Source organism: Tyto alba, unplaced genomic scaffold (genome assembly GCF_018691265.1).
Source record: "Tyto alba isolate M040663 unplaced genomic scaffold, T.alba_DEE_v4.0 Super-Scaffold_40, whole genome shotgun sequence".
NCBI classification, from domain to species: Eukaryota; Metazoa; Chordata; class Aves; order Strigiformes; family Tytonidae; genus Tyto; species Tyto alba.
In genome coordinates this window covers 17,705,129-17,727,662 of record NW_024881316.1, presented here as the reverse complement: position 1 = coordinate 17,727,662, position 22,534 = coordinate 17,705,129, and the positions used below count along the sequence as shown (strand labels likewise).

Sequence of the window (22,534 nt, the reverse complement as noted above, 5' to 3'; positions counted from 1 at the left end):
TTGATTTCTTTGATTTTACTGTTGAATAAAAGTAAACTAGCTTTCCTTTTGATAGAGTTGACAGGATTTTATCTAAAACAAGCTTGTCTGGAAAATGAAACATATTTTCACACATACAGGTTGGATTTAGTTCTCCTGGGAAAAGGAATACATCAAGATTTTGTCATGTGTAGTCTTTTTTCTTCCTCTGACAAAAAAACAGATATTTTTTGCAGCAACCTTAGTACATGAAATGAGGGAATCTCCACTGAATTCCAGAGAGAATTCCTTTTTTGCACCCAGTCCTTGTCCTTAGATCAGGGAGATCCTCATGATTCTTTCTAATTTTATTACACAACTCTGAAACACTTTTTTGTCAGGTAAGGTACTCCGTCATCACAGTACTTCAAATTCTGTGGAACATTGGAGTCATTCTTTGTTAAAGCGTTAATAGACCTCGGTACTTTCATGCATGCTGTCAACTTTACAGGCCTATTTTGCAGTCAGTACTCAGTACAGCTTTGCTATTAAAAATGCTCTTTAAATGGCAATCATTTGCTGGTTTTGTAGCTACTAGTCACCTCTCTTTTGTAGCTACAAGTGAGCTCTCCCAAAAGTTTTTTCTCCATGTTTTCTCTGGTTTTCAAACAGCGACCCCTACCTTCCCCAAACTTGAGTCACATTTTAAATATGATGTTCATTATTTTTATTTGACATGTCTAACTCTGTTGTTTGAGAACATTGCACACGTTTAACATTATGATCTCTGATGTTTGTTTCTGAGCTACATGATATGTTCTTATTACAAGTGCTTTTCTTTGGGCCCAGTCCTACCCTCTAAGATCTATCAATACTTATAGTGCTTCTTGTTTCCCTGATCTATTAACCTCATCCCCCACCCCCTGCCTCAAGAAATGGAAGAAAAAATATTATTTCACATGTTCAAACACCAGCTGCTACACTACAGAGTAGAAGACACAAAAGTAGGACAAAATTATAGCAGAACTTGGAGAGGTCTGTCTGCATGTTTTCTAGCTAACAGTAAGGAGAAAGTCTGTAGTAAAACTGTATAATCATCTTTTAATCAATATTTATGTTCCCTATCATATTTGTAGTGGTAAATATATTAAAGACAAGAACTTATTGAAGCCAGACTTTTTTTATTTACTGAAGTTGCTGGAAAGCTGGTGTAAGGCTGAAAGCTACTACAGCACCCAGGTGTTCTGTTATCTTTGGATAATTTCTGCTAGTTTGTTCAGTACTGTATGAAAGGTGGACACTGTTCTGGTGGCTGTGATACTATAAGCTGTATAATCAGGAAAACTAGTTTTAGAGTTCCTTGAATGATAAAATGCATCATTGAGTAGGTCCCTGTTTTGAGTTTTGTGTTACTAAGACAGATCTGTTCTATGGTGGAAGATACTCTTATTTTAGGATTACTTATCACTGTTTTAAAAAAGTGTTTTTCTCTAGGTCTAATAGTGAGGTAATACATTCAGATAAGTTACATGCCAATTAGAATATGTTGGTAAACTGATGCACAATTTGGAAAAAAAAAGCATGAATGCTTCCTTGATATCTGTGATCAGTGTTCAGACTTGCAGCTAAACAGGTTATTAAGTGTCATTGAATACATGACTGAGCCTAATCCAGACTCTGTATATGGGCCCCATTTTTAAGAGGGCTATAACAATGTGGTAGAAGATCAGAGAAGAACTGCAAGAATTATACAAATCATACAAAATATGAAAAAACTTCCAAACTTCAAACTCTAAAACAAGATCCTTAAAAAGTGTAACTTATTTAATTTATCCAATTGACAACTGAGTGACTAAATCATAGCCTCTTCCTGAATGGAAAGAAGATTTCAACAGGCTGCTTTTTTAGCTGAACAAAATAACTCATTACAGGAACTTAATGCTAGACAAAAGGGATTTTCTGTCAAGGGATTCTAAATGTCTGGAAGTGAGCAATGGAAGTGTGAGCAAATATTCTTAAGGTCTTTTGGAGAGACAGCAGGTACCTTTTGAAAGATGTGCATCTTATTGAGCTTCGTTGCCTGTTTTAGGATGGGGTCCAAAGGCAAACAGTACGCTACATGGAAAAAGGCACAGGAATATCAACTCTTTAAAATGTACTAACATCCTGCTGATGTTTATTTTTTTTTCAATCCTGTGTAAAAATGAACTACGAGAAACTTTGCAACTCATACATAGTATTTGGAAACAATGTTCTACAGAGTATGCAACATCCAACATTCTATACAATATACTCTAAATGCTCATAATTTTTGAAAGTAGGTGGTTTTGGCCGAGTTCAGTAGGAATACGTCTTTGTATTTAACTGAAACAAGAGTCACAAGGGTGCTTTATGTATGAGAAGTTCTGGAGGAGTCTGTGCTGTCATACAGAAGCGTGCCTTCTCCATTTGTTGGATGAGGTAAACCTACATTGCTTGGATTCCTTTAAAATATTTGCTACTGTATGAAGTTTTGAAATACAAGTTACTCTGGGTTATCTTACCCAAGTCAGAAAACTGTTTCAGTCCTCTTCTCCACATCTTCCAGTGCATAATGAAAATCATCTCAGTTTCTCTGTCTCTGTACAGGTAGACATTTAAAGGTAATGCTAATAATTTATCCTGGCTGCATGATACATTGGGATGTGCAACAGCTGAATGACAACTTGAAAGTTATGTAAGCGTTTAGATGTGTGTTCCTAGAAGGACTAATCATCTGAGTTCTTTCCAAACGCAGATTTTTATTCTCTAATTTCTCTTTGTTGCCCTCTTGCCAGTAGGTTATAGATCTAGTACTAGAGAAAGTAAATCTACAATGCTAACTGTGCCAGAACAGCAAAGAACAACACATCATCGTTCACGATCTGTATCTCCTCACCGTGGCGACGATCAGGGCAGGACCCGTTCACGTTTACCAAATGTGCCATTACAGAGGTAGGCATCACAAGTTAGTGAAATACTGGGTGGTTTCAAGTTTGTATAATTTGTCATTATTAAATTTTCTTTTGTTCAGCAATTTTGCACAATTTAAAAACTTCTTTTGTATCTGAATTTCATAATGTAATGTTTGAACTTGATGTACGCTTTTATTAATCATTCAAGAGCACTCATGGGATAAATCGTAACTTTGTAAGACTTACCTCTTCTTACTGATATTTTCCCTGTGATTCGTCTTCTGTGTACCATAACTGATATGTAGGTTTGGAAGTGTTTTTTCAGTCAATGGCTAAATCTTGTATGAAGCCACTTAAGTATATTTGTAGGATAATAAATAGTGGCATATACAAATTGTTTAATAACTATGAATTTAACTAATTTTGAAGTAACAGTAAGCTGAAATTACTGATTGTATTTATAATGTGATATTTTTAATGGAAGAAGTAAGAAATACTTTACTGAATCAGATAGTAATTTATAAACCTACTTGCTGCATTTACTGCATTTAATGGACAGCCTATTAATAGAAGAATCCTATCTGAGCTTTTCATTTGCATGCTTTATGTTTTTTTTGAATAGTGCAGTACAGACTGTTTAAGCATAAAACTTGACCCACTTGATTTTGTTTGTTTTATTGTGCAGGGCAATAAGCTTCTCTTGCAACCTCTCACGGAACCCTAAAAATCAGCTGTTTTTTACCAGTTTTCCTTTCCTCCAATTTCTAGGAAGCCTTGTTCTTGAATTATTGCAAGAACTTGAGGTGTTACACTAGCAACATTAATGCCACTAGCTGTGGTTGTTTACTAAAAATCTACCCTTCGTAACTCAATTTTATGTACAAAATTCTGTGCTACAGTAGTGTCCTTACCCATCATTTCTGTGTCTGTTAATTTGGAGTTCAATCACTGGTCATTTAATACCAGACATCTGTGATGTTTCAAAATGATGGTACATTCTGGAAAACCATCTTCTCCTCCCAGTTGAGAATCCTCATGATCTTGCTTCTTTCTTCCATCCTCCATGGCATATATACTGTTCTTGCGCATTGAAATTTTGTGTGCTTCTTAAATTCCTGCATGCATTCCCCTCTGTTACATTAGTTGTTACAGATGAAGCTATTTGAGTACCCATGAAATCACATGCTGTTGTATTTCTCAGTAATGCATCCTTAATGGATGGAAGAGTATGTCTGTACATAAAGTAGGCTGTGGCACTGACCATTTTTTTTACAGTGAAGAGAATAAGAGCTCCTCATTCTCCTTTTGCAAACGATTACATGTGCTCTTGTATCTTTCTTTCTACAAGCACAATACACAAATGAAATATTTCATAGTCAATTCCACCCATCCTTTAATTTTATACCATGAAAAACAAATGCTTCTTGTTCCAATGGCAGTTACTAAACTAAAGGGAGAGCCTGACCTTCAAGTAGTAGTTTCTTTTCTTGTTCTTTTCCATATGAAGAGAGCTTTAAATTACTGTCATGGAGGTCAGAACCTACTCACATTTATATAAAATCATAAGCCTTTTGTGTAACACTTAGTCTGAGATTGATAAAATCTCTTGCAAGGTCGTATATCCTATCCCCGAAATTCTTAAAGAATACTTGGAGATATCTGCAAAAAGCTGACAGCCAAAAATTAGCCCTTTAGAAATCTGGCTATGAATCTACAAATGCATAAAACTTATTTTCATGTGAGGAATTATCAGTTCTTGTGTTACCTCAGTTATTAAGTACAGGCTTTGGAAATGCCATTACTGAATCCATCAATGGACACAGAAACAGGCATGTACTTCTTTCTAAATATGGTAGAAAAGGCTGCTTTTTATACCTAGAGGTGTTTTTTAAAAAATCTTAGAATCTGAAATTATTTTAGAAGTCATACATTAGCAATTTAAAGATTAAAAACTTCCTTCAACAAACTTGCACTGTAATCCATTAAGCTTTGTTATTTAAGATAAAAAAAGATTATCATAGATATTTCTGCATTTCAGGAGTTTAGATGAAATTCATCAAATGAGAAGATCACGTTCTCCAACTAGACACCATGATGCCTCCAGAACTCCAGTTGATTACAGATCCAGAGACATGGATAGTCAGTATTTGTCTGATCAAGAAAGGTACATCATCAGCCTGAACTTGGAAAAAAGTTTAGAAATGTCTTTGTCAGTTTGCCTGATTTTCAAGTGTTCAGTAGAAGCACAACTGATAGTAATGAGAAGGAGAGAGAAATCATCCTGACAGATCTAATGGCATGGTTAAATTACCTAAACCTCTTTTTTGGTAAAACTGTGCACTGGGTTGACAGTAATAGCAGGTATCTAGACTAACAGTTCTTGGGTGTTTGTCCTAGAGTATTCTGCTGTTTGTTTCATGATTGAATCCCAGAGATTTTTGCTAGAAAACCATAAATCTACATGTGTGTCCTATCTTTCTTGTAACTCAGAATTTATCTGGTTCTGTAGCCAGCAAAATACCAGGCACATGTTCCTACTAGTTGGGAGTTGCATATGCTATGATTTTCATTCCTGTGCTCATAGATTTTGGACATCTACATATGCAGGCTCACAGGATCTTATGTAACATTCTGGTGAACTTGGCATAGCAAGCATACTTGTGGTGCTAGTAATTAGCAAGTATCTCCAGTCTTAGATGCATGACATGTACACATCTCTCCCTGGAATACATGCAGTGGCTACACTCCTCAGATATTGCTTGGTCTCTCCTAGTAGGTGCTGTTTTCAGATATCTAGGAATATATTCTAATAAAATGGAAAAAAAAATTCTGTTTAGCTTATAGCTGAAAAAAGTTAAAAAAAAGTATTTCAGTTCAGTATTTGGGAAACATAGTGATGACAGTCACACAGACTATCAGTGCTTTTGGGTTTGCTCACTTAGGAAAAAATCGTATAGCTAAACTATAATGGCAAACTTTTACCATTCATATAAAACCAATTGTCTTTGGATTTTATTTTTTTTTTTGCAGTAAGTTACTATTTTTTATGAGTAAGGATGACAAAACATTTCCAAATGATCCAATAAGTTCAGTAGAGAACATACATTTCATAGTGATGTGAAAATGTGGGAAGAATAAATCATAAAAATCTCTAGAACTCTGTTTTTAAGCAACATAGAAATCGAGTAACAGATAGCTTTTGCAGTTAAACTAGTTCAGTTTTGTATATGATCTTGCCTGTTTTGCCTTTAATGTGATAACATACATATAGGAATTAATGATTTATTTGGAACATTTTAAAATTCAACTGTAGAGGCAAGAAGTATATACAGAATTGTCTAAGTTGAATTGTTGTACTGAATTTCCTTTCAGAGGTGAATTGAAATGCTTTTTAAATCTAGTAGTCAGATTTATTGTTAAGCTAGTTCAACTAATTTCTACTTGTGGCAAATGTTCCGTGTTATCTGCAGTGATATATTCAAAAGATTCCTGAAGGTATTTATTGAATAGATATCTTACTCAGCAGATGTGAAGAGGAAGAGACATTAAAAAGTAGCTTTTGTCAGTAGAAATAAACATAGACAGTTAACTGACTAGAAAATTTTCTTCCAGTAAAGCCTCAAACCATGATATAAATGATGATATGCACATGGAATATGCTTGGAGAGCAGGGCTTGCATTGAGGCTGTCTTGGAGATGAGCTGTCAGACCAGAGCCACATTTGTTCAGAGGAGTAAGACACAGTCTTCAGTTCTTTTCAATGTTCGGAAAACACTTGTCAGAAGTTTAAAGATCAGATGTGAATGATGTATGTGGCTTATTTGCAGGATTTAAAGATGGGTCCATGTACTTACTCTTCTTGAGTAATCATCTTGTCTGCAGTGGTCTCCTTTTTTCCATTTTCCTTTTCATCTTTCCCCCAGATTTCTTCAGTTGTGGAGACTTCAATTCTTGCAGATTTCAGTCTTTCAGTACATAAGAGCAGCATCATAGGAAAGATCAAACCCAGCTTTTATTGAGGAAGATTCTCTATCACATCCAGGGATTTTAAAAAAGTATTCAGTGTTATGTCTTAGTATCAATAGTAGCATAAGCATTATGTGTTGTTCATTTACTGAACCCTTCATCTAAATGAGTACGTTCATGTAGATACCTAACATAAACTTGGTTTGAAATGTAAGTATTTATCCAATAGTTGCATGGCAGAAATTACAGTTGCTAATTACTTATGATAATTTTCTCAATGATCTGTTATTGGTCCCAAATTAATATTGTATATTCTGAGTAGATCTTTGTAAAAATAGTTACTATAATCTTTTATTAAAGCATCTGGTGTGATAAATTTCCAGTGGAACTGATCTGTCCACTTTATGTTTTCTGTATATATTTATATACATATATGCACACACGTATGTGTGTATATATATAACTCTGTTAGGAAAGCTTTTTATTAGAAAATCTAGCTAAACAGTGTACTTTGGTCAGAATTTAGGTTCATCATTCAATTTTCAAGGGCATGGCCCATTTCATCTTTTTTTAGTGTTTCTTTTATTCCTAAATAAAATCTGTTAATGTGAGTACTAAAATGCTCACATTAGAAAACACTCAGTTTAGAATAATAATCTTTTTTCTAAATTTCTCCAAACTAGACTGAATTTATTATAGAACTGTGAGTATCTTCTTATATTATCAGTAATCTACTGTGATGGATTCTTTTGCTTTGCTTTTTTAACTTGAAGATTTCATGGTGGATTTGCTGTTTTTTATATCCCTTTTCTGGGTGAATTTTATATTACAGTTTGCCATGGGCCAATTACAATAAATACTCTTTGTCTTAGCAAAGGTAGGGTAAATATTAATGAAGTACCCTATGATTTAATGTGGACTTCGCATCTACTTCAGAAGTCTTAAGAAAACGGTAACTTTTTTCCTAAAATGCATGTTTATTTGTCATTTGGAAACCTGCATATAAATTCTGTCAGTCCTCTGAGCTTACAAATGGAAATTGTGCTTAAAAAAACACCAAACAATTAAGTTCAACTTCAATAAATTTTATTGCATCAAAATCAGGCTGTTTTTTCCAGGTGCAAAGTTAAATCTCACACGTGACTTACAAGCCATTATTTGAAGCTGCCCAGTTTACAATTTTAGATAACTGTTGCCTATACTGCATCAATTAAACGGGTCATTTTATAGTGGCATGAAGGACAAAACACAGTGAACAACTGCTGGTTTATCTATTTTGTAATCTTTTCTCTCTTTGTCGCCATAGTACTTCATATGATTCTCTGCTTCTTTTAAAATAGCATGTTTCCATGAAGTTTAATTTCATATTTATGATAATTAGGAGGTTTGGAGCTTGGCCTTTCTGACTGTGTTGAGGTACACAAAACTACAAGATTAATTCAAAGGATATTTCATATCATAGTCGTATTTGCCATAGGCATAAATAATTATTAATTTTACCATCTTGCTGTCTGTAGCATGTGTTTGGTTACAGTAAATGAAAAATAGAATAGATGGATAATTTTCTCAATTGGAATCAATAAGAAACAAAATGTCTGATGGCTGATTAGCAATTTTTGTGTTCCTTTAGGATTGCATTACAAGATATTGTCGAGAGCTATGGGTCAGAATTTGTATTTGTCCAAATGTAATATTTCCAGTGAACATATATTTTTGTTTTTCCCAAAAGGGTGGCCGATTACCCTTTCCATAAACCAATCTGCAGTAAATTAGTGGCAAAGTCTCCCGACTTTTTCATGTATGTTTTTGTGGTTTAGGAAGAAAAAAAAAATCAAACAGGCATAATTCTTTTTTTTCCTAAAGTATTTCTTGATTAATTAGGCCATGAGAAAAGAGGCTATTAGAGAAATGTAGCTGGTTTATGGATACCTTTTGTCATGAGGAGCTCTGAAACAGTACTTCTGATTTTTAAAGTGAGAAATTCCACAAAATTCGGTGCCACGCCAAAAGGAATTTGTTGAAATTGTAATTATCACAGGCATTTTTTGGCTCATATTCTTTGAGAAGTGCAGTCTGGGTTTGAACATTATCAGATGTCTATCTGGGTGGAAGCTTTTTGTTTCTTTTTATGTTTTCATTTATGTATCATTGGCATAACCCATGTCATCTAATGCTTCATAATTATATCTGTTTCACTCACCACCCATCCTGTCTGTGCAGTGAGCTTCTTATGCTGCCCAGAGCAAAACGAGGAAGAAGTGCAGAGTGCCTACATACCATCAGGTAAATACAGGAATTTGGTAACCACGAACACATCTGGTTAGTTGTCTATACTTTGTGTGCCCGACATTTTTCCATAGCGGTATTTAGTCCCAGTAAGTAAAGAACTTCCTAGTACAATGTGATCCAGGTGTCAGTTGTTTGTTGTTTTTTTTTTTTTTTTTTTGTTTGTTTTTTTGTTGTTGTTGTTGTTGTGTTTTTGTTTGTTTGTTTGTTTGTTTTAATTATTTTTTTTTAATTCAGTTTGAGAAGTGTATATGTTTGTGAACTTCAGTAGTAAGGATTAAAGCTGTTGAAGAAATTCTGATTTTGCAGTATTTTGTGGTAGATTTTCCGTCTAGTCTCAGAAGTTCTGATCTCCCAATGCATGACAGTGTTGTTGTAGTTTCAAACATTCCTTTTTAGTTGTTTTTATGTTTTATTTGCATTTTCGTGTTTATATTACAGCCACGCAGAAGCCAACAATCTTTGCTTGTTGTGACACCTAATCTCATACTGATTTTGGTCACTTGTATTGGAAAGAACAGTGATTAATGAGGGCTTACTGGGAACCCCAGATTTGAGGGGTCTGGTATTACTTGTTTTGCATCTACAAATCGTGCTATAAATTAGATCCAGGCATAAGCTTTGTAATTTGGGTTCATCTTCAATCTTTATTAATCACTTGTTCCAAAGCTTGGAGATCCCTATCTCAACTCTTCTCAATGTTGTGAAACTAAATGGGACTGAAATATCTTTATCTAACAGAACTAATTCTGCCCCATCCATTTTTTTTTTTTTTTTTACACCACTTCTGTTAACCTTGTTAAAAATACATGTCCGATTGTGTAGAAAACTTTTCACTTAGGATCAGTAAAAATGTAGGTTGAAGTAGTTAACTATTCAACTGCTTCAAGCAGTTAACAATTTTTCTGTTCGGGATCTGGATGTTGCTAAGTTTTACATCAGTGCTATATGTTTAAAACCATCAAACTTTTAAAACCATGTTGTCTAATGTACTTATTAATTCACTTTGTGTAGGATTTTTCTCTACAGAGTAGGGTTTTTTTTTTTTTAATATGCCTTGGGTTGTTTTAATTCTCTTAATTGAATTTGAAACAGCATCAAAAATGCTGTGATAGGGTTCTGTTATAAGGTGCAGTACTATAAAAGTAAAATAATAAATACAAAAATTTTCAAAAAATCTCTTCATCAGTGAAGCTCTTAAATTAAAAATTAAGTTGTTTTTATCAGTAGAAAGAGTTTAATTCCCATCCTCCCGTTAAAAAAGCTTTTTTCTTGACATTTTAAGTTTTAAAGGCTAATAATTTATTTCACTGTCTGTCTTTTTATTGGCATATAATAGCAATTTTTCCTGCCTCCTTCCTATGGCCTTTCTACTGCATCTTCTATATCTTCACGCTCCTCCTTTCCCCCAGCTCTGTGCTTTTTCCTTTCCATCTTAAAGATTATAATTTTAATTAGAAGGCCATGATTCCCATTCAGCAGCCACTGTCTGCCATGAAATTTCTCCCTCATTCATTGGGCAGAGCTGGATAATAAAACAAACATTTTTTGCTCTAAAATCTCATGTACTGCAAGTGATGATACTAGACAGTTGTCATGTAACATCTCAGAGTGCTGCTGTGCTGGATGATGAAGTAGATCTCCTAGGTATTTTAATTAGCTTATTAATAACAAAATTTAATTAATGTATCTTCAAGCCACATCCAAAAGACTTCCACATTCAAAAATGGCAAATGCTAATAAATCTATAATTAAGTATCTGATACTATATATCACTGTTTTAGCAAGGTTTTCATGTTTAGCTACTGAAGAGATTAAAGTCTCTGTAGGTCTAAGGCATCACTAAGAGAACTAAAGAGCAAGTTTAATATCAACCTAATCCTTTACAACAGCTTGTATGCTTTAATTAAAAATCTCTATAAATGGAAATTAGATTGCTTTCATTGCAAGAAAAAAAAAAAACCTGAGCTATACTAATATTGTCATGAATTCATGGACTGTATTAACAAAAACGTAAATACAAGAATTTGTCCCCCACATAATTGTCACGGTAGTTGAGAAGAACATATATTGAGAAATCTACTCATACAACTATTAAATATAGTAGAATTTTATGCATTTATTTTTTGTTATAGTCAGTCTTGGCTTACCTTGACTTGTCTTTTTATTTCTGGCATGTTTTTGTATTCTGTTTTCTTTTCTGTTCTACCACATTCAAGAAGTTCTGTTAGGCACTATAAAACATTACCACCCAAGATGCCTTTACTAGAAAATGGTACTCATTGGAACCTATACAGGTAAGAGGTGTTTAGAGTCCCCTTTAAGTAGTTAGTTCCATCTTAAAAAAATAAGTAGTCTTGCCTTGTTAAATAAGAAAAATAAAAATGTTTCATACAGTTTTTATAACCGAGAGATATAAGGGATATGATCCTAAAACAATTTCATATAACTGTTTAAATTAACCCCTATATTACAAAAAACCCAAACCCAAAACACTTTGTATAAGGTAGTGTTGTCTTCACTGTTAAAATTGTATGTTGCATGTTTTTCTTTGTTACGTTCTTTTGTTCACATATAAGATTTTGGTTACATGTCAAATTTGTTTTCATTTTGTTTAAATAATTTTAATTCACAAAGCTCAACTCTTCCTGCATGTGCTAAGACCAAATCCATGATTAGACAGGATATTTCACTCCTTCGTGATTGCCTTAATTCACGAATACTGAAATTTCAAGATGATCTACCAGTTAGGTAAGAAATTGAGGATTAATCTCCCCTCCTGTTTGGTTCTAAAAGGGATTTGCAGGATAAATGAGCTTCACTGTAAAGTGACTACACATAATATATAGTGTTTCACATCCTTTTATGTTGGCTTAAGATTTACTGCTGTTAATAAGGTTTTAAATTTATTGTTTGATATTTCTCATTGCACTTTCTTACAAGTGGATGTTGTTCTGTCTCATTCAGTTTTAAGCATTTCAACAATCTTAGCAAAAATTTCTAGCAGTCTTTTGTTTGCTTTTATTTTCTAAACAAATCTTGGCACTGTCATCCGGTCAGCTCTTTTACATTTTCCTTGATTAAATCATTGTGATTCTACATTTTCTGTAAAGAGAGCATTATTTTATGAGTTAATATCTAACATTGTATTCCTTTCTTTGTTTTCTTTTTCTTTCTCTTCTACCATTGGATGCAATGCACTGGCACTAGTGAACTACAGCCCTCCCTTGACAGGGCTAGGAGTGCTAGTACCAACTGCTTGAGACCAGATACTAGTTTGCATTCACCAGAACGAGAAAGGTATAAAATAAAAACTTATGAATTTCTTGTCATCTGTGCTGGTGATCCTTATCAGTTTTGTTTTTCTTCACATCAGTATTCTACATTCTCGTACATTCATGTCTGCTTTGGTGTTTGTAGACATTTTTGCTCCTATATTCATGTATGTCATGTAAATTGTGTGTGGGAGTTTACCGTTTCTGGCTTCTTTCCTTGTTTTAGTTCAAGTTGATGTCATTGTCTACAAAAGTCCTCAGTATGCTGATAATAACATTGCAGTGTTAAGTATTTTGACAAAGTACCACTTGGTGGTTAATCTTCATCATCATTTGCTGAAAAGTATCACATTTGTTTCTTGCCTGTTCTGTGGACTGCTAATAAGGCAGTGAGATAATTTATAAATTATCACAAAGGTCTCATATTTCAGACCAGAACTGTAGTTTGTATAGTGATGTATTTTCTACAAAACAGCCAAACTTCATTGCTTTCTTAATCTAATCTGCTGCATCTGCTTTCGCAATTACAAGGCAAATCACTGCATTAAGTTTTTTTCGCTTTGTGACATTCTGTTAAAGCTCACGTAAGTTGTAAGAAGACATGTTTGTAACTTAATGAGATATTGTTCTGTCACATACATTGTGCAGGCATTTTATGGATGCTTTCTGAATTTTTAATATTACAAGAGTTTGGTTGAAAATCTCGGGTGAACCAAATACTGTTGGTGTGTTTGACAGATGGGATTGTTCTACAAGGGAATTTTTCATCACCACCTGTGTTTTTGTCTAAAAACTATACCATTTTAGAGTGAGACTTTAGCTTCACTAAAGGCAATAATAGCCTCCCACTGAGTGGGAATATGGTGGAATTACAATTTCATCTGTGCAATACATATTTAACTATTATGGCATTTAATAATGTAAAGTTGCTTTGTAAGTCAGCCCAAAGTGTGGTGGTTATAAGAGTTGCATCTTTCATTGTTGTGGGAGAAGACCTGTGAAGACAGACAGTGAGAACGAACTTTTCTCTTTGAGATAAGGTTTCTCCTAAGTTTTTTGTGTAATTTCCCTTTCCTTACTACCCACTTCCTGCTGCTTCTTGATTGGAACTTTGCTCTTCTCAAGTTTTGCCCTTGTTGCAGAGGAGTCACTAATGTTCTGCTGAGATATCTCAGATAGATTTACACTAATTCTTTTTAAAAATTGAGCTCGAGATATCATAGATAATATATACATGGTTATTAAAAAACAACAACAACAAAAATGTATGATAGAAATAAGGCCACTCAGAATAAAATACAGGATATTATTCTAATTTTTTTTTTTAAATATTGTAGCATCATATTAATAACAAAGTGTGTAGATACATACAGCTGTATTCATTTACAAGCAGCTATTTAGTGTAATAACACATATACATGAGTAGTATGTTTTGTACTTTGATTTCAAGATGCCACCCATCAAGTTGAATATTCAGTGAAACAAATAATTGGCAATTGTAAACTATCTAGTAAAATATAATCAAAACTACACCTGTTACTGATGTTAGCTAGTTCTATTATGTCTTTATAATTCATACCCAGCAAACTCTGTCCAACAGGCACTGCACAGAATCTGCATAATTTTTCATGAGCTTCTTGTAAAGTGTTTAGTCTGTGTTAATGGCCTCTACTGCTACTAAACATGGGGTTTTGCCACATCACCTGTGGGTCTGATCCAGAAAAATTGTCCGTCACCATGAAACTTTTACTTCTTTGCTTTTAGAAGTCCTAAATAGGTGCTTTGGGCTTGGGATCCTTCATGGGGGTGCACAAAAGCTCTTTTTTAGGAAATTCATATTCATATTTTCCGTTATGATTTTGTTGAAAATAGTAAGATCTGTGTGGCTGTGACAGAGGATTTAGGACATACTTTTTTTTTTTCATTTCTTCCAAGATAGATGACGTTTTTCCAATGCAGCACAATTTTTGGAGGATAATGTTCTATTAAATGTATAAAAAACACCAAACAAATATTCTTCTTTTGAGGGAGGCTAATTTTTGAAGATTTAATTCTCTGCTGTCGAACGTATCTGCTTACACTTTAATGTGAAGTTAATGATTAGTGGTGCATAATGATTGAGGAGTCTTTATTTTGAAGAGCACAGAATTAAGTTCAAGTTATGTAGAAGGCATATTGTTTCTGTGCTGGAAAAGATGAGAATAAGGGACTTAAAACACAGTAAGATAGGTTCATCCTTAACAGTAGGAAAGCTTTTTTGAAAGCCAGTATAATCAAACACTGTAATAGACGATCTAGAAAAGGTTGCCTTGACTTCATTACTGGAAACTGTCTAAGAAGAGATTAGACAAACCTCAGTCAGATGTAGAGTTGGTCCTGCTTGTAACAAAGAGAAACACTCTGTGGTTTTGTGAAGTCCAATCTACACAGCACCACTTTATTATCATTATATTTGAGGGAAATATGTTGAAGGTGGTGTTAGTCGTTTTTGTGGTGTTACCTCCCCCCCCCCCTCCTCAAATGGAATTGTAGATTTTATTTTAAAAATTTAGATTTTTAGTGCTCAAAATGTAAAGTTAGACTTCTAAATGTGGCATTGTATATTTTTTCAACAAAATTAAGATTATGCTCACCTATGGAAAATTATTTCTACTTGTTCCCCCCAACCTTTTGTCTCAGAGTGTATAAATTAGGTTGTGTTTGAGATCAAGAGTTAAAATGGTCCACCTGAGCTTTTTTTAACAAAATTGTATTGGCTGTGTGTAACTGGTGGACAGGAGAGCCCTATTTGTGTCAATGATTTGTTAGAATTGGTTTTGATTCTTAAACTCTATACATCATTCGTGTCATTTGGAATGATCAGGGTAGTTACTGGGTTTTGAGATGCTGCTTTGCCAGTAAAAGTAATTTTGTTGACCCACATATAACAGTAGAAAAATATTTTCGGCAGTATATATGAATTAGGGATATATAAATCTTGTTAGTTACACTAAAACAAAACAACAAAAAAGACATTCCTTTTCTCCTGCTATAAGCTTCATCATTGGAGCAAGGAAAGTCCATGTAACTTAAGTGGTAAACTGACCTTGCCCTGACACGGGCCTGCCAAAATTTTTTGGTAAATGGAATGGTTTGGTACAGGACTTAATTCTTCATATATTTCTCTTTGGCACAGTATACACTAGGATACTCGAAAACATTCAGCCCCTACTAATGTATCTATATAGTTACACCATGCCTGCCTTTGTATTTTCTCTTTTTTTCCCCCCTCCTGTTTATTCCAAACTGTTTGGGTTTTTTGTTTGTTTGTTTGCTTGTTTGTTTGGTTTTTTTTCCAAAATGATTGTGTTGTTGGAGTTCCTGTGATGATCTGCAAGGCATATGTTAGTTTATAATGTAGTCATAAATAACGTCTAGTGCCATTCCAAATGTTTTTGCTGCTAGTGCTTCCTTTAGTATGATTTTTATTGTCCTTTTCACTGTGTCTCAAAATTTCTGCTTTTTTTTTTTCCTTTTAAATTGGGTACCATTTCTTTAGAATGGAGAACTTGTTTGTGACCACCAGACTCCAGTCAGGAAAACACCTAGACATGAGATTTAAGTGCAGTGTCTGATCTGGCTCAGCGGTGGTGTCTCATCATAACAGCATCTTCCCCAGACTGATTTAAGATTGCAGTCAGTGGTAGTTATTTTATATGTAGTGTGGCTTTTATTTACCTTATAAATTTCTTTGTTGCAAGCAATTGTTGTGTGTGTTAGCAGTTAGCACAAGAGCAGTTGTACTGATTAATACTGCTTGTCTGCTTTGGTCCCGAGAGGTTGGTTAGTGGAGATCTGAGAAAATAAAACTGAGGAGTACAGCCCAGGAATTAGTTCATGTACAACAGCGTCAGCATATCTGCAAAGTGCAGCCCAGCATCTGTGTCCAATTTGTTCCGAGGTGCTTCGCTGCAGGAGGAATCAAAATATTTCAAAGACCTTCAGGGTGCTTGCTATCAGCTGGTCACTACCACCTAAACAAAATACAAAGCTGAACAGCTATCTGTTACCTATTCATAAATAGAAAACAGAGAAGTTGGAGCTGTCACTTGATCCAATTAAGACCTGTCCTGATTTCATGTTGATTTTTCTAAGGTTTTTTAGTAAGTCTGAAATACTAGGTATTTGTACTGCATGCCTTTAACAGTTATGTTGAGTATCACCATTTACATTTAAAATAGTGTGCTGTAAAATAACTGCTTGCATTAGGTATGGAACGTATTGTGTTTCCACTTCTTTTCAACCACGTAAAGGAATAGGTTATTGCATGTTTGTCTGCGTTGTATTGTGGCTCATGGTCATTCAACATTCAGTGAAAGAGAGCATGTTCTCAGAGTTCATACTGCATGACCTAATTAATTGTATCAAATGCTGTTTAATATTTGTAGTGGGTATCAGCATATTAAGGTCTTTGAGTGCACTGATGCATTAACATTTTCTTTAACTCTTGCTTCGGAGAGAAGTAGAAACTAACTACTTACAACTTATTTGCTCTTGAAACTTCTGAACGATCTACCTAACTGTTCAAGTGATGCTAATCTCCTTGAAACCTTTGTTACTTGCATGTTCCATAAATCAAACCCTTTCCCTTATTACATGGACTGGAAGGATGCCTCAGAAAGTGAAATATTAGATAGTTGCTCAGAGTTTATGTAAACATTTTGATGTTTGTAAATGAGTCGGTATATTTTGATTTTGTAAATTTTTATACATACACTTGTACGATTACAATCATAGCATCCCAACAAAATAAACAACACCAGTCTATAGTATATATCACTCTAAATGAGCTTTTTTGAGAAAAAAGTCATGTAATATATCAGTTTTCATTCACAAGTCAGGCCCTTTTTGTTAAATTTAATTATATAATATAATCTGCCATCATATACTACAGGGACACAGAGAAATGAACAGAAGAGGAGGCTGGCTGCGCGTACTTTCAATATATATTTTCAAATGAAAAAAAATGAACCCAGTACTTGTACACAAATATGTGTAGCTTAGTTGTAGCTAATTAATTAAACTTTACTCTCATTGCATTCCAGAAAAAGGTCACCTCGTGCCTTAAAATTTTTCTTATAATTCATAGTCCTCAATTTTTACTGAGAATGCATTTTTCAGTGCAAAGAGATAGGAGAGATGGGCTTAACAAAATACCAGCCAGTAGTTGGCAGAAAATGACCATCATATCATCTCTGAAAAGGTCTTCTAGTTTAGAATTACAACTTTCTATGTGAATGACAGGCTTTTAGATAGTCTAGCAGTTCAGAATATTTGAAAACTTAATGGTACACTATGTAAAATATTATGTTGGTCTAAATTCTGCATCTTTGTGCGTTCCTTCTCTTTGTTTCAACTGTAATGTTTCTGCAGTACGCAGCCATAAGAATAGTATACTTGGGGACTAGAAAACTGCTAGAAAAAAATAATTAAATGACACACTTTCATTACTTTTTGGGGTATTTTTCCAGTCCCAAATGCCACATATTTAATTTTATTACAAACTAAATATCCTGTTTTTTTCCTGTTTTATTGAACGGGCAAGCAGGGGTAGATGGTCCCCCTCCCTAGAGAGGAGACGACCTACTAGTCCCAGGATTCATATCCAGCATGCATCTCCGGAGGATGACAGGTACTAGTCAACTCCTCCCAGTCAAAAAGTGGCTTACTGCATCTTGCACTCTCAGAAGAGTATACTGAAATTTAAAAGTATGCATATACATAGAGAGAGACTTAAAACCTCCAGAAGCCCAAAATAAAACAGCAGCTCGGTTATCATCTCTGCGTTTTGTTGAACTGTTATAAAGCACCTAGGTATTAACGTCTTTTCAAGTTTTCTGTTTGCCTGAATGGTCACAAGACATGAAATAAGATGTCTAATACAACAGAACATCATCTGTGTTAATGTTCTTCAGTCTGTTTTTACCTGTTTCTGTAAATGTTGGTGGTGTTTTCACTGTGGTGCTTTATAATATGATAATATTTGTTGTAGAGCCTATTCTTGTCTAGGTGTTTTTTTTTTTATTATTATTTTTATTGGGTTTTTTCCTTTTTTTTTAACACACTGTTTCTAAGGGGAAAAGAACCCCACAAACTGATATGTTGGCAAGTCTTGGCAACACTTGCTAGTTGATGTATGTAAAAATTGGCACTGTGGGTAAATTCTGTCCAAGTCAGGATGGTCTCCATGGAGCAGGTTTTCCTAATAAGGTAGGTTTTGGTTAAAAACACCAGTGCTTTAAATAAATTTTTATGCTGAATGCCAGTTATGTTTAATAGAAGCACCTTTTTTTTTGTCTTGTCATGAACTTTCTACTCCAATCAGTTCTGTTATTCCATTGATTTGGCAATAGTAATTTTTGTGGTATTTTCTTCCAGATAGGTCTGGGGCTTTTTTAAGCAGACATTATAATTTCTGTTGAGATGTAAATTGAAAATTCTCCCTTCAGATTTTTTGTGTGACAGTAAATGACAGGATACAGATGGTTCATGTAAATAATCTGTACATGTGTAAACTCTTATGAAGTTACACTTAAAACTGTAAGACTGGTACATGGATAAAACTCAGTTACTATAATGCTAGTGCTTACCTTCTACTGAAGTCTATCCACAGTACTTATATTTGTACTGCAATTTGTCTTGTTTGCTTGATACTGGATGTATTCCACTAATACAAGGTGGGAAGAGTGTAACTGTGTTTGTATAGGATTGCTTTTTTTATTTAAGACAGCATTATAAATTATAAAATTGAATTGTGAAACATTATTTCAAAATTGTCCCCACTTGCAGATACTACATTTCTAGAAATTTTGCCAGTGCATCCCTTTGATGGGACACCTATTAGTAGTTCACAAATGTACTTTGTATCTTTTAGGCATTTTTAAGTAATTTCACTTCCCATTTTTCAAGTCAATGGAAGGACTGTCTTTGACTTGAGTGGATCAGCGTTGATAAAATCTTGTTGTCATTGAAGTGATCAGAATTAAATCATAATCATCACATATGAGTGAAATGAGGTTTTCATCTAAATACTGCCATCTTTAATGCAGAATTGTAAGCCTTTTGATGTCAGCTGAAGTCTTCTGGAGAAAGACTGAAATCGTCTAATATCTGTTAGCAAACATATTACAGTAAAGCATCTGTAGGATATAGAATCTGTTATGGGAAAGATTTTGAGTTGGAGAAACAGCAGTATAATATTATTAGTGAAATCAGTGCCTTCTTATGCTTGGAAGTCTTGCAGGTACTCTGACTGTCTGACCAGTGATGCAGCCAGTGATGAACCTAGAAGGAGTTTAGTCTAACCTCAATCCTGATGACTGGTTGCACCCTCCCAGTTCCAGGATATTTCTCTCAGATTAAGAAAAGTTCGGAGAACATTGGGCTCTTTGTATTACATGACCAATACAAAATTATAGCCCACATTGTCTATAGAGAGAGTATCATTGAGGGAATCAAAGTTGCTTTATCTTTGTATTTTACTTTTTAAGTTTACATTCATTCTGATTATTTCTCATAGCTTTGTCAGTTGGCCAACAGCACTCAGTTGTATAATTTATTGTTTTTGAGGATGGTTTTACGGTTTTGACAACTGTTGCAGTGTGTTTCAGGGAGTGAGTGTCTGATGGATCAGCAGGGGTAACTAACTAACAGCTTAAAACCACTTTCAAATCGTATTTTCACAGATTAATTGATTTTGACAGATGTCATTTTACTCTTCATTTGAGTACATCCCAGATTTATCTTAGAAATTGGCCCAATTTGCATATAGAGTGCAATAAAGATCTATTTCTGAATACATTTCTTAAACCTATGACTTACGCATTTTTAATTTTGATAATTTAAATTCCGTTTTTGCAACATTATATTTATTGATAATGATTCATAACATAAATTTTAGTAAAGGTCTTAGCAAGATTGTTAGTATTCTGGAATTTGTTCACCTGCCATGTTAGAAAAAGTGACTTCTTGGTGTAGCTTGATAAGATGAAGATAGGGGTTATATGTTATTACAGTGTTAAGAATTAACAAGTGCTTGGTTAATATCATGTATTTCTTTAAGACATTTTAAGGAATACTTTTTTGTTTGAATTTGATAGTTTCATTGCTGGGATGTTTTTTGTTTTTTATATCAGAAGTTAGAACTAGAAAGTCTGTTTAAAATGAAAGACTTTCTGGTTATTAGAGAACTGCAAAATTGTAAGTGATGATAAAAACAAGGAGGATGAAAGTTGAGCATTTAATGGTAGGTGGGGATTTTATTCAGACTGTTCTTTATGAGATGTCTGCATAAAATTTCAGCATGTAACAAAGACTGGATAAAATAAGCCTTTTTAAAAATTAATTCTCATGTATTTTCAGTTAAGAGAAGTGGCTTTTGGCGGTCGTGCGTGCATCTGTAAAAATGCTTGTCCAAGAGTCATCCTGAAGACAGTTGTGGAGCTAATACCCTTTTGGTACTTTAAATGAAGAGAACTTGAGGTGTGCTGTGCACTGCCAGTGGCAGACTGATTTGGCCTGGATGATCCTTTTCCTTCTTTCCAGCAACACTGTGTGACTTGATCAGAGAGGCAGTTTTGCAAGACATGAATTAAAGTGCTAGGAATGAGCGTGAGGAGCTACGAAGCATTCAGGGTAGTTGTGACCTCCCAGCTCATGTACCATGTAGATCCAGCTTTTCAGAAACTTCAGGAGAAATCAGAACATGACATTCTTGATAGCTGTAAGGCTACATAAATGAACAGACACACTGCAAAGCACTGAGGTCTGTTACACAAGCCTGTAATAAATAATTTTAAATGTCAGACACTGAATTATATAAAAATGCTATTTTGTCACATTAGGAATAGTAATTTTTAATTTTGATAGGAATATTATCATGCTTCTGTGTGTAGATTTTGTTTTCACTCAACAGTGGTAAATAGTTTGTGGCACGTGGGTATTTAGAATATCAACAGTGAATAGCTTGTCTGTATATAAAATAATATATAGTGCTTGTCTATATACTTAAGAGGCCTTATTGATCAGTAATTTGGTGTGACAGTTGGTAGATTTATGACCTTAGAGAGAAATTTTAGCATTTCCTCACCATAATGTAGGTATAGATGCAAATTTATTAGATACCCTAGATTATTAGTAGTCTGGAAATTTTGATAAGTTTTCTCATCAAAAGCCAAATTTGATATTTGAAAAAAAAATCTTACCTTGATACACCTTATCAAGAAAAAATACTTTTTACCAAATATTCCCTAAAACACTAATAATAAACCAACAAGCTAATAATATTTATGCCACTTTGAAAGCTGTGAACAAATTCAGAGGTTCTTAAACAGATTCATCAGGAATTAAAATAATGCAGAAATTAAGAAATATTCTGAACTTTATTTGATTTTTTTACAAAACAGCTGAGTCAGTTATTCTACTTTGTTATTGAGTTGTTGTTAATTATTACTGTAGCAGACCGGCTGGCAACAGAATACGAAGTTTTCATCAAAATACATGAAATTATGGAATTTACTTGCATTTTCAGGAGAATTTCACATTATAATGACAAAGTATACATTTTTTAAATTCCTAAGACAAGATGTTTTGTATAGGTTTACATACTGTTCTAATGAACAATAGTGTAATTCTCAAGAAGGATAATGGCAACTACTAAGCCACAATGCTGCCAGTTGGCATGTAGAGTATAAAGGTTTTTCAAAATATTATTGTGGCTTTCATTCTTTATTGCATCTTAAATTGTTGATATTGTGTCTAAAGATTGTAACATTTTCTTAAAGTGTATGGCTTAAATCAGATGAAGGGGAAATGAGAAATACAGCCTTTCTCAGCAGACAGTGCCGTAATGCTTTTGGTTTATATATTTGACTGCCTGTCTCCACCTTCACTGCATGTGACCATCTCTCTGTTTCTGCTCATTCTGTCCAAATTCACATCCATGTTTCCAAATTTTGTGAAGAACAAGGACGCTGGAGTCTTGCATTCCAAAACAGGACAGTGTAGACCACCTAAGTGCTAAACCTGGAGCAGCACAGAGGTATCCTTATTTACTCAAATCATAGTTCCAAGTGAATG

General features: G+C 34.2%; 1 protein-coding gene across 29 annotated transcripts in view; it reads left to right on the top strand.

Moving 5' to 3' along the window:
• Positions 1-22,534, top strand: part of RIMS1 (regulating synaptic membrane exocytosis 1) — a 340,605-nt gene that overhangs the window by 216,834 nt on the left and 101,237 nt on the right. For 7 of the 29 annotated variants that reach the window (XR_006166416.1, XM_042803077.1, XM_042803087.1 and 4 more), the window contains exons 17-20: positions 2,775-2,931; positions 4,930-5,055; positions 9,078-9,140; positions 12,354-12,443. Coding sequence is in view for 28 of the 29 variants with exons in the window: in XM_042803077.1 (XP_042659011.1) it covers positions 2,775-2,931; positions 4,930-5,055; positions 9,078-9,140; positions 12,354-12,443 (436 nt within the window). In the remaining variant the exon portion in view is untranslated. Of the gene's footprint in view, positions 1-2,774; positions 2,932-4,929; positions 5,056-9,077; positions 9,141-11,362; positions 11,441-12,353; positions 12,444-18,005; positions 18,090-22,418; positions 22,497-22,534 lie in introns of all 29 variants that reach the window. The other 22 variants (XM_042803080.1, XM_042803088.1, XM_042803086.1 and 19 more) reach the window with 8 other exon arrangements.